Below are 16059 nucleotides of genomic sequence, written 5' to 3' on the forward strand. Positions count from 1 at the left end.
ACCTAGCCAAGGTATTGCTTACAACCATTTGTCAGATGTCACATTTCCTGGGGTCTGTTGTGGATATATGATATGTTCTGCAGTGATAACTAGCATTAGAAAAAGGAATTTCAGCCAAATCTCTGGTACCTTGGTACAGTTGTAAGCAAATAAGGAAAGCTATGCATGCAGAGTCTTGCTATGTGTAAGGACGTGGCTGTTGTGAGAATTAATTGTACTGAAAATCTCTGCTTTTCTCTCACTCTGAGCATCTTCATCTGCACTTGCAAGCACAAACAACCGCAATACCACCCTGGTCAAGTATCAAAGACTGAAGAAGTGTTTTTCTGAATGATTTAAATTACTGCTGCTCTAGATTCAGTTATTGCAACACTAATTGCATATCTGACTCTGCAAATCATTGTGGTTCTTCTGCTCTCTTCAGTTCCTCTTCCTGGAAAAGAAACCTGGGAGGAGGAAAAGGAGGAGGAGCATGTCCTTCAAGCACTCTCCTACAAAACAGGATCATGCCTGTGTTCCTTATATCTTTCACAGGTGCACATTATTTGTTTGGCTTTTATTCTAAAAAATCAATCCTTCAATCCTGTTTTCTTGAACTGAGGGGAATTTTTCAATTGGTATCTCTGGAGCTTTCAAGAATAGAAATGACCAAGGTATGTGCATTGCAACGCATATTTTTAGTTGGCATTGATAGACTATAGGAGACATAAAAGACAAGTTCTGGTCAATATTTAAATGCCCTTATGAAATGAACATTTTAATAAAAAGGCTTGAGAAAAAAAGGGTTATGAATCATTTTGAATTAGTCATTGCCTGTTGCAACCATAACTCCACATTTAACTATGGTGCTATCCAACACACTCATACTCTGGCAAGACTTGAACCATCACCTTAAGAAAAAGTAGTTACTGGAGGGGGCTGTGAACACTTACTCTCCATTGTGGTGAAAGTTGTCATATTGCAGAAAAAGGGAAGCATAAATGGTCTCAGTCAGCAGAGAGTAGATGGCAATCATGATGAGAAGTACTGCCAACTTCAGGACAGAGTTGAGACGAAGAAAGACTGCACAAGTCACCATTGCCAGCACACCAGTGAAGACAAAATACTGAACAGAAAACAGTACTGGTTAATTTTGGTGAGCAGAGATAAGCATCTATGCAAACAATTGAGTAACCAGAAGTATGGAAAGATTATTTTGGATTTCAGTGCTCAGCTAAGTCCTTTCAGGGCCCAGGGCATTTTGAAAATAAGTATTTTGCTAAAATAGAAGTGAAATTACAAATTCTATATTTTTCATAGTACCTCCATGTCAGTAGAGATAATTTTCTGTGCCTTTATAGCATTTTCATTGCATTATAAGTGAAACAACATCCTCTATAATTAAAAGAGGAAAGGGAGAGATGCTGCAAACAGTAGTTTGCTACTGAAAAGTCTACTGGGAGAAAACAATTTATATTCCTGTGGAGTCTAAATTTCCACAAGACCCACAAAATACTCAGGATGAGAGAATCATATTTCTGCTCTAATTCTTCCCATGCTACTGGAGAGAGGATAAAGCCACAGATTTGGACTTTTTTTTTCTTACTTTTTAGAAAAAAATTTAATATTATAGGTCTAGCTTGGTTACATTACTCTCTTAAAATGTGATGCCTGGAAGTTTTATTCATATCTTATTTTCTAATCTTTTCATTGTCTCATTTTTCTCAATGATTAGTCATCTGCCAAATGCAATCCATGCAGCTGATACTAGATAGAGAGAGACAATCATGGTCATGAGCTGCTCAGGCTCAAAATAGCAACATCAACACCCACAGTCCAAATGTAGTTTAAATTAACTCCAATCACACAGCTTTAGGAGCGATCATATTCATTTTTCTGGATGCAGCTTTTCTTTAGCACAGTTTCTCTGTAGGAAAGTCTGCATCCCTGCTGTTTAGAGCATACTGCTGGCAGTATCATGACACTGCCATATGACTTTCTAAGCAACATACTTCTCTTATCTACACATGACCAACACACGGATTTTGTTGCCTGCTTGCTCATCTTAGAGAGGGTTTCTTTATTTTTTTCCTCCAAAACCAATCTTAAAATAACCATAGCAGTCTAACTACTCTCTTTGTCATGTAAAAAGTTTGCTCTCCATTACATTCATGTGAATTAGGTTGTGTGTTCTGTTACACTAGGTTCATTAAATCATTGCTGGGTGTGTTCCCAGCATAAAGGTTCTGTATAATGTTCAAAGGTTAAATTTTATTTGTAACGCCCCATTAGATCTTAAGGTTAATTCCTTCTGTAACCAGCCTCTGCTTTTTCTATCAACATATGGAAATGTTCCCTTCTTCACAGTGCTGAGCCCCTTACTCCACCACAAGGTAGTGGTTGCCATATAGCCTTTGTGGATCCACACCTCAGATTCAAAATACCCTCAGAAGTACCTCAGGACAGGAACAGATGTCCGTAAAAGAGGCAGAGGAATTGAAAGTCTGGTTCTTCAGGGCAATTGGTTTGTCAAAATCACACCACAGCTGTGAAGAAATAAACCAAAATCAGGGCTATATTGTGCACTGGTGTTTAATTGCTTGTCTGGCTGTCTGCGTTCAGGGCTGGGACTGGCTGACCTGCTGCTCCCCATGCCAGCTCCCTACCTGGCACCAAGGGCTGAATAAATGGACAGTAAGAAGACATACTGTGCAGATGAAATGGAAAAGGGGGAGCTATTTGTGCTGCAGATATTCAGCATCTGAATAGGCTCCCTATGCTCTCTTTCCAGAGCGGAAAGGTGAGCTCCTCTGGGACTTCCAGAGAACTCATGCTGGACTCTTAAGAATGACCTCTCAAAGTGCTTAGACTTGCTATAAACTATAAAGAAAATTATTTAATTGGGAGCATAAAATCGGATTGAATATGTGCCCTTTCTTCAAGTTGTTTCATCTGCTATGCATAGTGTTATCCTTTTGGATACGTGACATCCAGCCTTCATTTTCATGATATCACACAGACCTGGTTGTACCAAAATATGATGTGGTCCCAGAACAGCAACTGTGATGCTTAGAACAGAAGGGAATAAAAATTCACTCATGAAACTATGGTTATGATAACGTAATATTGCTTTTTGTTGTTATGACCTGCCTTGATTTTAATGGTATTTCCAACCAAGAGCATTAGATACCAAAAGAAACCAGCATTGTCAAGTTGTATTACATTATGGTCTTAAAATGAAGGAAAAATCATTAATTGCACCATGTTTTGACACTTAAAGGAGATGGAGTCTCCTGTCATATATATTTATTTACTCTGGATGATTATAATAGATCATGTCATTAACCTGGTGTGTACAAGCTAGTTAGAGGTCTTTTTACCCTATTGTTAAAGAATTCATTTAATGAGGCCCAATTTCTTATCATTAAATTCCAATTAATTTTGAGCTTGGGACTCTTTTGTTTGTTCTTTTAGCCACTCAGCCGTCTCTGCAGTGCAGGAGCATTACAAGGCTGGCTGTGCACTCTTCCGTGACTCCAGACAATTAATTCTGAAAATTTATGAGGTATAGAACACTTCTCTGCAGGGCAGAATGTCACAAGAACAAGTACAGGTGTTTTTTAAAGAGACTTTCAGCATCAAAATCTTAACTTTATAACAATAAGAATGCACTTAAAACTCACAAGACTCATTTGCCCCCCTGGTGGAACCAAATCTTTATGGCCCAGAAAGCATCTGAGTCTTAGACCCCTCCAGTTGGCTGCACTGGAACTCAGTGAACACACAAAGCTGCAAGGCTGAGATGCATTACCTGTTCTTAAATGCATGCAGGACCCTCCTGAACAAACTATTATTATGGAAGAACTTGGGCATATAAAACAATGAGAGTATATTGTTGTCATTTCCTATAAAGATCAGGACTCAGTGACTCAAGTCATTGTCCAGCTAAATATAAGACAATACTTATGACTGTTTCCTGCTTTATAGGAAACCACTGGTGAGACAGTAAAATGTAATTTTATTTTGACTGTCTTTGGATTAGATAACCCAAAAAAATTGCAGGGGACAAATCTTGAAAAATAATGCACAAGAAATCAGAGGAAGTAACAAATTGGGCATAGATAGTGTGTTAGAGATCTTTTTTTTTAATATCAAGACTAGTTGTACCAAAATCTTTCCTGAAAGGTGTTTCTTATACATGATTTTAAAACTTTTAAATTCTAAAACACAGTGTAGTGATTTATATTGTAATACACCACTGTCCTTTTCTTCAGGAAGTGTTTGGCCCAATTGAACTTCCTGACACTTACTGTATTTATATTTATTTCTGTAATGATAGAAATGCATTTTTCTTTCTCTGACTTTATCTCCTATCAGTGATACTTTTAATCTATCTGTGGGACATTTACCACATTCTTGGCTCAGACTTCAGCACCTGTCAGATTGTCTGACATTATAATCTGCCTAAATTATGCAAAGCTCTCTCATGTTGCTGAATACATCAGGATAATCAGGCCTCTATTGGAATGTTTAAAATTATTATTCTAGCAATTGTTTTATTTTTCTTAATAATCTAAATAATAGTAGAACTGCAAGATGAGCTGAGAATTTATGAGAGGAAGAATTTAATATCCATAAGCATTTTCTGGATTGACAGTCTCTAATAAAGTATTTCAGCATGCCAGAAAATTACAAATGGTCCTCAAAGAGTTGATATGTTGGACAGAAACTAGACAAAAGGTTTTAAAAATAGATGATACTCATGAGGGAGAAATAATTAGATATTTCAGAAATACATAGATCAAGCAATGGATTGAATTTCCTGAAGCTGTGATGCTTTGCCTTTTTTATGTTATCTAAATCACAGACAGCTTATAGATGTAGTTAGCAAGTCCTGTAGCACGCTTAATAATTCATAAATCATCTTTTACTGTATAATATTCCTTGGTTCCCTATAAGCTTACAATATTGATGATGGCTCCAAGAAAATTAATCAGAATGGATGCAAAGATAATGACATTCCTTGCCAAGTAGGTCTCATTAATCCAGCAGCAAGTTTTCCGGAGCATTAAGGGCAAACATTTGTAATCCTCTGCTGTAGTTATCAGCACGAGAGCGGAGTGCAGCATAATCAGGATAGAAAACTGAATGACCATTGGGATCACTCTGGGAGAAAGAAAAAAAAGAAAAAAAAAAAGAATCCAGCATTAAATCTCAACACAGTCAATAAATCAAGGGAAAAGCTGGACTACATGTCCATGTAGAACTAGTTAAGGGAGTCAGGAGGGCTCATCACCTGTGTGGTTTTGGCTACAATTCATCTCACTGCATAGTAGTCTCAGGTTTATGCAGATAGAAGCCAACTTGAGATTCACATTAACTCATTCTCCAGTTGCCATACTTTGATCCCAGGTTATGGACACTGACAGAGGATCATGCAAGATTAAATCCTTGTTTCCCACAGTACAGCAGTATTCTGCAATAACCTTCTTGCTTTGCAAAGCCAAGTGTCTGTGATCCGATTTGGAACTGATAGTTTCTAACTATACCTCAGATATATATAGACAGTCTATATTTGCTGGTGTAGCCTACCAGTTCTGCTAACCTAGCCGGATCCAGCTCTGAACAAAACCAGATTCAGGCCTTCAGAAAGATTAGGATCAAGCCTCAAGAGGTCCAGCCTGAGGACACTAAACATTAGTTCTGATTTTGAACTGCCAGACTCTAAATGTGAGACCCATGTTACTGAATTAAGGTACTATAAAGGGAGCATCTGCACACCTAAGTCTGGGATACAAACCCAAAATTGCAGAATAACCTGCTTTTGTGCCTGAGAACTGAGACCTTGTGTTTGTTCACAATAAATTTGTAGGCAACAATTTTTTTTCTTCTGTAGCTCTTCAGTTGAAGACTGATGTGCTTGTCTCTTGCCTAAGCCTGCTTGATTTAAAAACAAAACTGAAGGTGGCATAGCATGACCTCTGAGAAGAACAATCCAGTATCTGTGCTGAGATTTTGATGGGAGTATGCTGATAGGCTCAACTACAATAAAATGCATTGACAAGGTTAGAGGAACCCAAAAAAAAACCATAATATTTTTTTGTCCATGAACTTCTCCCAGAACTAGGACACCAGCCTTGGATCATCCCTTCATTCAAGATGATGTTCAAGACCAATAGATTTTCTTTTCAGGGATTCTCTTACTGCCAGATCAAGTGAAGTTTAAAAAGAGCTTTTGCCTTCCCTCTTTCTGATGTACAGTCCCAAATCAACTGATTTGAGCCAAAAGGAAAACTTATGTAAAACAGAAGATGCAAGTTTTTAAATTGATAACAATTTGAAATAAGCTTTTTTTCCTTCACAAGAATAACCCAGTGAAAAATGGTCAGAAATAAGAGTATTTCAGCAGTCTACTCTAGTGAGACCTATTGTCCATGTGAGCATATAAATAGTTCATTGCAGGAAATTGTTGAAACTCCAGGCCTCTTACATGGAGAAGATGAATCACTGCAAAGCTGGCAACGTAATATAATGGTTTCATAAAGGACAATTACGGTAAAAAATATGACATTAATTTATCTCTTAGAGTAATTTCCCCAACTCCATTTTTCAAAGAATGAAAACTATTGCAGAGACTTTTAAATTCACATGCATCTGCCCTGTCAGGGAAAAATGCATGAATGGATCAAATATTTATCCTTAGGGAGACAGATATAAACAGAGATTAAATTCTGAAACTTCCATATCTATTAAATTTGAGATATTCCCTTCTTTGACACACAGACTAAGGTAAACTCTCTGGGAAACTCCCCAAAGAACCTTACTAATAAAGGTTCTATGATAATTTAAATAACATTTTCACCAAATTTTCAGAAACCAAAAGACTCAGCTCAAAAAATATTCACACATCTACTTAATCAAATACAAAATTTCATCCTTGTTCAACAGAAATCTAAAGCATTCACTGAAAAACTGCTATATGTGTTTTTAGGAAATGGGTAAGTTACCATGAGGACTGAATGATAGTTTGTTAGTTGTTCCATGGAAACTATTTCCATGGTTTTCCACCCTATTATTTTACTTCTCTGATATTTACCAGAAGCATAACAAATGAATGTGCAGTTATTTCAGGAATTCTCTGAATCCAAATCCTGTCTAACTTTGAGATAGTTTGTTCAATTGCTCATGCTTTGAACTGCTTTTAGAACTGGAACTTAGGAAATTTGAACTTCCAGATTCTCATCCAATATGTTTAAGCATATTGAAACCTTCTCACTCAAAACCCCTATCCTGTTATTTTAGGGTTGCTCATCTGTTGACAGGCATGCTTTTTAAAAAACTGAAACACACTTTTTGAAGCAAAGTATCAGAACATTAAAAAAACAAGATCAAAATTGGTCTCCTTAAGCCTTGACAGTGATCTTCAGCTCCTGACAGACTATAGGAACTGCCGATAAACACACGTGTCTCCAAAGCTTCTCTCACAAAAGGGGTAGTGGTGAATATCTTTTGCCTAAATATCTTCTCAGGTTCTAGCAATCAACCTTCCAGGGCATTCTTGAAGACAAGGTCACATTTTTTTAAAAACTTCTGCTGATCTTTTCTTGTAGGAATTTATCCAACCTTAATTTTGAATACAAATATTTGTATTTGCAGCCTCTTTAACATTCAGTGACAAAAAGGTCCTCAGGGAAAAACACAAGACTGCTGGCAAGATGAGAAACTAGGAGGTGAGACAGCTGCAGGCAATGTGTTTGCGTGACTCCTTCCCCCTCACTCCAATGGCACTAGACACCCTCACAGGAGTTAACAGAGATGAATCTGTGCAGGTGGAAAAAAGTATTTTATTTTTTTTTTTAATCTGATATGGCAGTGATTGATAGAGCAGCAGAAATCTTTTTGGAAAACAGGTTCTGTTAATAAGAGCCATAAATCTTCTTGTACATACTGAGGAAAAAAATAACAAACAAAAAAACCCAATCAAACAAAAACATCTACCAGAAGTGAAGAACTTCAAATGTGTACTGGGAGAAGAGTAAAAAGCCAGCAAACTTACTAGGGGCAATATAGCACATAAGGAACACAGAAGGTCACATGCTACTCCAGGTACTTTGTCAGCTGAGAATTACAAAACATGTGAGACAACACTGCTACAGAATGTATTTGCCTGCCTGCACCTAACCCCACTTTGGTGTTCTCAGACATCAACCTGGTAACTTGCATCTTTCAGAAATTATCCAAGAAATCTTGCTGCACTACTCTAACACAATAAATGTCTTCTTTCTTGTACAAATAATGTATTTTCAAAGTTACTTTGCTGTCAGCCACAGGTTAAGGTTCATCTGAGTGCTAGAAACTACCTAAGAAATACGTTATTTTGGGAATTCTCTTTTAACACTTGCTCTGTCAAAGACCAAACGGGACCGGAGGGTTGTTACAGAGGCAGTCCTGTTCTAGAGAACTGACCTCAGTCCTTGCACATACTCTTGTGATCTCATTATTAAATTGTAGACAAAAATGCCAAATGATATGTTTGAGTCTGTGAAATGTGGACACTGAGGTTGCATCGGTGTCAGATTTTCATCACCTTGATAGGAATATATTGCTTGGCCAGCCCCAAAGGAGAGCAAAGTGAAAACAGATCTACCAGATCACCTCCATGCTTATTAATGGCCTGAGACTGCTTTTCCCAGCTGGGCAAATCACATTGTCAGCAGCAAAGCAAGCAGTACAATTCTCTTACAAAGCACTTATTAAACAAAACCGAGAGAGTCACTGATACCCAAGGTGATTATCAATCACTTAGCAAAGAGGCACAGCTATTGTTCTGGATCATGTTTCACCAGGACGCACTGGAGCAAATTTTTGTAATCCGAAATTTCCACTTAACTTGGTGGTAGTTCTACTTGAAAACATAACAATATAACAATATAACATCAGTACCTGCTGCTGTCTCACTTGAAAACACGTAGCGGTAGATATTGTGGTAAAAAAGTAGTTAGTATTGCAAAAAAAGTGAACAAATATTTCCAAACACTTCTGAGGAACAAGCAGATTTTATTAGTTCATTGCACATCAATCCTAAAAATATTATTCCAACGTGTCCCTAAGAGTGCCTTCAGATATATAGAGGTATATTTCTGTATTTACCTGGAAGAAGGGAGCAAGCTTTGGATAGCGGTGATAAATACAAGAACAATAAATGCACACACCAAGTTTGACTTGAATACTTCATCTCGCATTTGAGAATACTAGAATAAAAAAAAACAACACACACAGAAAAGTAAATTACTTGTTAACACATGAAATAGTTTCATTAAACCTGATGTATATAGGAGACATGGGGAAAATTAGCACAATGCACCAATAAATCAATAAACATGAATTTTGCTTGAAAATAAAACCTATCAAATAAATTGTTAATAATCTGGTAAAATATTTTAACCAAGAGAGCAAAAATCTGTAATTTGCAATACAAAATTGTTCTGCTTTGGTCAAAATTATTTGCCTTAAAAATCCTGAGGTTGATACCAGGAGCTTGTGCTGCTGTGTAGAATACTAAACATTTAGTTGCTTAATAAAATACTTAACAACCAGAGAAACCATGAATTTCCTCACATGAAGACAAGCACTGGAATCATCTGATACTCTGCATGCATGATGGTACAGAGGTGTTTCCATAATGGCCAAACTGAGTCTGCTCTGCTAATTTTTCTAATTTTCTTTTTAAAGAAAATGATGCAGTTAGAATATTCTGGGACTATTTGGGATGCTGGGATGCTGGAACTCTGTATCCTAACAAAGCCAGAGGCTGTGTGGAAACTTGGCAATATGGGCATTCTCCAAATGTAAAAGACTATTTGAGGTGCATTATTATAAAGATTTATTGAAAACATATTTTTCTCCAGCATATCAAACAACTGAGAATGCTATCAGGTTCCTTTTTTAATGGAAATTACCAAGAAATGGAGTAACAGACACATGCACAGACCACAGTGGAGCAGTCAAAGTGGAAATATTAACCAAGTCCTCAGCTGTTATTTGTCATTGCTGATTCAATTAAACTGCAGCTGTTTACTGTAGATGAAGATTAGTCCATAGGAATATGTTTTGTAATTCTCCATATCCTTTATGGATGACACCAAACTTTCTTTGTTTATAAGAAATCCTGCAAAGGCTTGCCCCAGAAATTTTTCTTCCTCTGAACAATAACTTCATTTTGTTTAAACCTTTGCTGTTTTAAAGGGGCTGAAAAAAAGGTTATAAGAGTCAAAGCAATATCAGACACCAGAATCTCTCTCCAGAAATTTGGAAATAGGGAAAACTGCTGTAAATGCCTAGAAATTTTTATAACATTAAAAAAATTATTAAGAAATGTGTCAAGACCATACATACACTGAAAGAGTCCAGCTTTGAACTGGATTTCATAGCTAATTTGCTCTTGAAGTGAGATCCTATCTTAGACTTAGACTTTCCCTACATGGACCTTTGGTTGGGACACCATCTCAGCATAAACATCTGATCAAAACAGTCTCAAGTTCCCAGATGAAAAAAGGTTTCACTTCCCTGCTCCCATTTGTCATGAGTAAAAGAGAGGGTTCATGTGTTGTTGTCCCTCATTTTGACTCCTCCTCTCCTGTGATTATACCTTGTGTCTGCTGCTGGCATTATCACTTTGGCATGATTTTTGATAGGGGCCACAGGTAATTCAACTTCATTTTGCTGCTGGAACCCCAGAGGCACTGACCCTGATTTCATGTGCAAGGAAACAGAACTGCATCAGTCTGCATAAATAATGGACCAGGGCTTCTTTCAAACAGGGAAAAAGAAAGGTATGTTCCTTAAAATATAGCATGAAATCCCAACTGTTCCATAGGGAAATTAAGGCAAACTAGATGAATGAAACACAAACATAGAATGGCCTGCTGTGTTGAGCATTATGTCAAAAGGATGGATGCTGTGTTCTAATCAGTAGCAGCATTGTGATGAGGAATTGTTGGCATCCCTAGGCATCACTGACATAAATGATAAATGTAGCAGCTCTGTAGCAGTCTACCCCTTAATGACTTGGAGAAATAATTGAAGGATTCACTAAGCCTCAAAGCCCTTCAAAAATCGTGGGAAGGCGTGTAGCCAACCAGAGCTGTGTAGAGTGGTAGGAAGAATGGTGATGTGACCTTGTCTGCAGTGAAAACCTTCCCTGCAGCCCCCACAGAGCCACCTGTGCTGGTGTGGCTTGCTCCTGGCCCAGTGAAGGCTCCCATGGGGCTTGGGCCATTTACCTGCACTGCTGGGAGGGAACTGTTTATCCATGCCAGCTGGCTGAAACTAGGAAAGGCCAGGATTCTGCTGCTGAGTAATGCTGCTTATTCCTCACCTCTCTCTTCCAAAGCCTCTTTGAAATGGGAGCACCAGTAATATGACAGGCTCACATGTTCCCCTAAAGAAAATGTTTGTGCACTGGCGAGGAAGGTGCTTGGTCTTATCCTCTCTGCCGCTCTTTGACTCAGAGAGGACCTTATGGATGAAAAGGGAGACCAGGCTTGCTCTTCATCAGAGTAATGTTGGAAAAGTTTCTGCAACACAGGAGAGGAATGGAAGAATATGATTCAAGAAGCCTAGGACAGGAGAAGAAAAGAACTCCTGAAAAGACCAAAGAAGAGACAGAGATCCAGTTGCTGATCAGCAATAGAAAAGTTGTTGACCAGGCACAGTGTTTGCCCAGCATCTCTTGTAGAACTCCTTTCAACTGGAAGTTTCTGAGTTGAAGGAAGGAGGTGATGCCTGTGGCTGCTGAGATACAGCAAGCAGGAGAAGCAAAATTGTTTTCCTACTCATGTAATTTCTATTTATCTTACAAGTCAGAAATTGTGAAACAGAGAAACTCAGATATTTAGGTCTAATATTTGAACTAAGAAAATGTGTACTTTGAAATTCAAAGCTCTTTTGATATTTCCAGTGTGCTCACCTCACAGAAAATACATAAATGTTTCATGTCTAAGCCCAGCCTGTTTTCTAATCCAAGTACAAATACGCAGGAAGACTTTGAATATCTTTATACAAACCTTTACGTTGGAAACTTTCTTTTAAAAAATACCTACAGCATGTAAAATTCCCTATCCTGTGCCTCTGCTTTACCCTCCATGAAAGTACATGGTATGGATATTTTAAAGTTGCTGATATTTAGGGAGATCATCATGATGATATCTTTTACTTATTGGAATAATCTGAAGTAGGATCAGATTTTCCTATGAGCTATTATATAATTGGAAATTTTAGTATCTTTTCATGCTACAATCAGAAGCACCTTTGTGTGATGATCTACCTACATGCTATATCCAAAAAAATCCTCTAGCAAAATTGAGGGTAAATTGTCTCTAATTGAAATGCCATATCAAGCATTAATGAGTGAAATACAGGTTAGTAATGACTAGTCAATTTCAGTAAAGAATCTAGAAAATATACCAAGTGGGGTCCTGCACCTATAAAAATGCAGAATCATTTTCATCAGAAATTAATGAATCAGGAATTCAAATCCTATGAAAAATTAAGTATTGCAGAAGCCATATGGAAATGCACATAATGCCTTAGAGAGATAACGTTCTCTAATGTAACTGCTACTGCCTGCTGTGGAATACACACTTATCCTATCACCATAGAAGGACAAAGAGAGAGGATCGGCAAAATATTCCAGTGGCTGAAACTGCAGTTTCATAGCAGTTATCTTAACCAGTGTAAACCAGGATCTGTGCTAGCTCCATGGTAGTTTTGTGCATGTTGATTCCAGAATTATATTTCCTAATCTTTTGAAATCTTAAATGAAGAAATCTGTAAATTTCATGGCTAGCATAACCCTGATATCTGGAATTGTTTTATAATGAAAAATATTCAAACCAACCCAGACTATTTAAACAGAGGTCCAGTATAACATTTCAGATCCATTCATGTCACCCCATGATCCCACATCATGGTAGTCCTGTTACTAATGCAGGAGGAGAATATAGTTTATTGTTCATGTGGTTACTCACTTTTCTGTCATTTGAGGAACAGAACATTAACACAATTCTCACTGAACAAGGTAAAGGTAAAACTTCTTGGCCAGGATCTCAGCTATTTAAACCTGAATTTGCTGTGTTTCCTAAATGGACTGGAAGAAGGGAGAAAGTGGTAGTAACAAGATGGGATGGAGAAAATAGCTACTTTCTGCAGTAAAATAATTCAAATATTACTTTTCCCATGACTTCCTGAAACCTATGGTTAAACAGTATGGTTATAAAGACAAACCTGTAATTACTGCGCAGGCATGCAGGAGGGAAGGGACATTTCCCATGCTGTTTGCATGCATTTGCTCCTGTCTACAACAAAGAGGACACTATGATTCATCTTCTCTTAATCCACATAATTTCTTTGTATCCTGGTACATTCCTCATCACTATCTGAGCACCCTGAGCAGAAGCAATGAGGTTTCTGACCAGAGGCTGTCCAGCTGTTGGTGGTGGATATGCCAGAACAAATAAAGCAGTGGTGACATTTTTTAAAACTTTACTCCCTCCTAATATGAGAAAACAGATTAATTTATGGAACAGAAAGAAGACTCAGTCAACTTTGCTGAACAGATTTTATATTTCTATTGCCTGTGCTACTAGTTGAGACTAACACCTAAAGAAATATTGAATGAAAGTATAAATTTCCAAACACTGCATCCCAATCCTCCATTGGAAATACCTTACTGGGAAGAAAGTTTACCAAATCTGCTAAAGCTTTAAGTTTTAAATAGACTTTTTTTTTTTTTTTCATTCAGATGCAATTAAAAACTTTATTAATATTTTAAATCTGACCATGTAATGTGATGGATCAGGGCATGGATCTTTTTTAGTTTCTTAAATTGCATTTAAATTTACTTCCAGACTAACTTTATAGTTTTTCTTTGTGGCTGACAATTGTGAAATATAAAATAATAAGATAGTTTATTTTCTGGATATGGGATTTGATTCTGGGCAGTGCCCTTACCCTTTTGCACCAGCTCAAGCCTTCTGTGATTAAATAGCACAGTAAGGCAAGGTGAGCCACTGGCAAGTTTGCTCATTCATCAAGTTGTTTGTGATCAGGCTGTTTCCTCCTTTAACCAAAACATTTCAGATTCTTTCACCATATTTTTTTATCTTGTGTCTTGAAAAGATTAAAGATTATTCAGGACTCCTGGGACTTTATGTAGGAGTTCATTTGAGAGTGGAGATCTTGAATTTTGCTTGCTCTGGGTCCGTGTCAGCTTTGCATGATGACTGCACTGAAAGAACTATCTTCATATTTTCCTTTTCAGTAGATAATTATTTGTGGATAATTTGGTTTTGGGGGTTCTACCTTGTGTCTCAGTGTAAATATCCTCATGAAGAAATGCAATATTGTAATTCTGTTTCAGCAAACATTTGTTGTTTCTTCTACAAGATTACTAGCACCATAAGGGCTTAGATATACTTCAAACAGAATTTTTCTTTTCCAGTTGTCGTGATAAGACTTATCAGTCTTATCACTTATCCGCCTTCCTGAGGACTAGTCTCTCATAAATCAAGTAAAAATGTCTGTTTTCCAGTGGAAGTTAGAGTGATGATGGAGAAGTGAGCCTCCATGCTTTCAATTCCCTGCTATTTGTATTTTCTTTCAGTCAAGTGCACATAGTATTGCAGACCTGCTGTTGCTGCACTGTCATAACATATGGGATTACCAAAGAAAGTAAATGAAATTATTTCAGACCTGTGCAACTTCACCCCATGCCATCAGCTGTCAAGGAGTGTTCTTCCATTACCTTATCTTTTAAAACTTATAACTTACATCTGGATGTAGATAGAAAGAGAAGTTAATAAGATCATATTGCTGTTGAGAAGCAGCAAAGACATGAACCATATTTACCTCTTAGAAACAGTTCTTTTAAGAAGGATGTTTAAGACAGACTTGAAAAATTACTCTTGACTTCAAATAAATATTGCAGCTGCATAGAGAACATCAGAGGGATTCTATGACTAAATGGAAGGAACATATCTATGCAAATATAGATATATATATTTTTGAATAAAAATGTAAGTTTATTAATATGCTCAACCAATGTTAGTGCCAAAGTAACCTGCCATCTGACAGAAAACTGCTTGTACTCAATACCAAGTTCAACCCAGACAGTGGCTGTTGTTTTCAAAAACTGAGTTTGTTCAGTGTAGATATTTTCCAACAAGGAAATGCAATCATTTCAGCATTATAGCACCTGCATCATGTCACTGTGTATTATGAACTCTAGCTCAGCCCCGCCTTCTGATAACTGAAACAGAATGAAAAAGAAAAACAAAGCAAGAAAAAACAACACAAGCCAGAACCTACAGCTTTTCTACTTCAGTGAACATTTATTACAATTTGAGTTGTGAATATTGCAGCTACCAAGCCCCAGCTACCTTATGCTCCAGGCTGGAGTCTTTAAACATCAGTGAAAAAGGCTTGATATGCTCTCTTCTCAATTTATCGCCACTCCGTAAGTCGATGGTGTGCTCTATTCGCTTGTTAATTTCCTCAGGCCCAGACTGGACATGCAAAGCTTGTGCAAGATGGTTTGGAAGCAGATTTATTGAATTTCTTGTTAGGGCAGCCAGAGTCTAGGGGAAAGCACATGCAAACAGAATAAACCTGCTGGTCCCCTTGGGTTAAAAATGCAATGTTTTAGTTCATGTTGCATTGCAAACCGTTACAGCATTCCATGCAATTCATTCAATGAAATCTATAGAAGTGTAAAATAATAAGTCTGTTCCACTAGACACATACAGTACATTAAGGGGAGCATCTAATGCCTTCTTTTTTACAGGCTAGGAGGTTTGTTGCTGCACTGAGCATTAGGACTATATTCCACTTTCCAAATCTGATATTTAATTATTAAAGCATGCATGAGGGGAGTACACACCAAAATAACAGTAGGATATCTGACTCAATGGTGTGTTTTAATAAGTAAGAATGGAAGCTATATAAAACAAAGCCCACAACACAGGAGTAATGAAGTTTTTCTTATCTCAAAGTTACTGGATGTGTGTAGTTAAGGAACAGATC

General features: G+C 37.3%; 1 protein-coding gene across 1 annotated transcript in view; it reads right to left on the minus strand.

The window, feature by feature from the left end:
- Positions 1-16059, minus strand: part of ADCY8 (adenylate cyclase 8) — a 116411-nt gene that overhangs the window by 20226 nt on the left and 80126 nt on the right. Inside the window, 5 exon segments of the mRNA XM_041488084.1 lie at positions 927-1105; positions 2436-2525; positions 4944-5145; positions 9130-9230; positions 15417-15614. Coding sequence (XP_041344018.1) covers positions 927-1105; positions 2436-2525; positions 4944-5145; positions 9130-9230; positions 15417-15614 — 770 coding nt within the window.

This window comes from Pyrgilauda ruficollis, unplaced genomic scaffold (genome assembly GCF_017590135.1).
Source record: "Pyrgilauda ruficollis isolate IOZ18807 unplaced genomic scaffold, ASM1759013v1 scaffold87, whole genome shotgun sequence".
Lineage (NCBI taxonomy): Eukaryota > Metazoa > Chordata > Aves > Passeriformes > Passeridae > Pyrgilauda > Pyrgilauda ruficollis.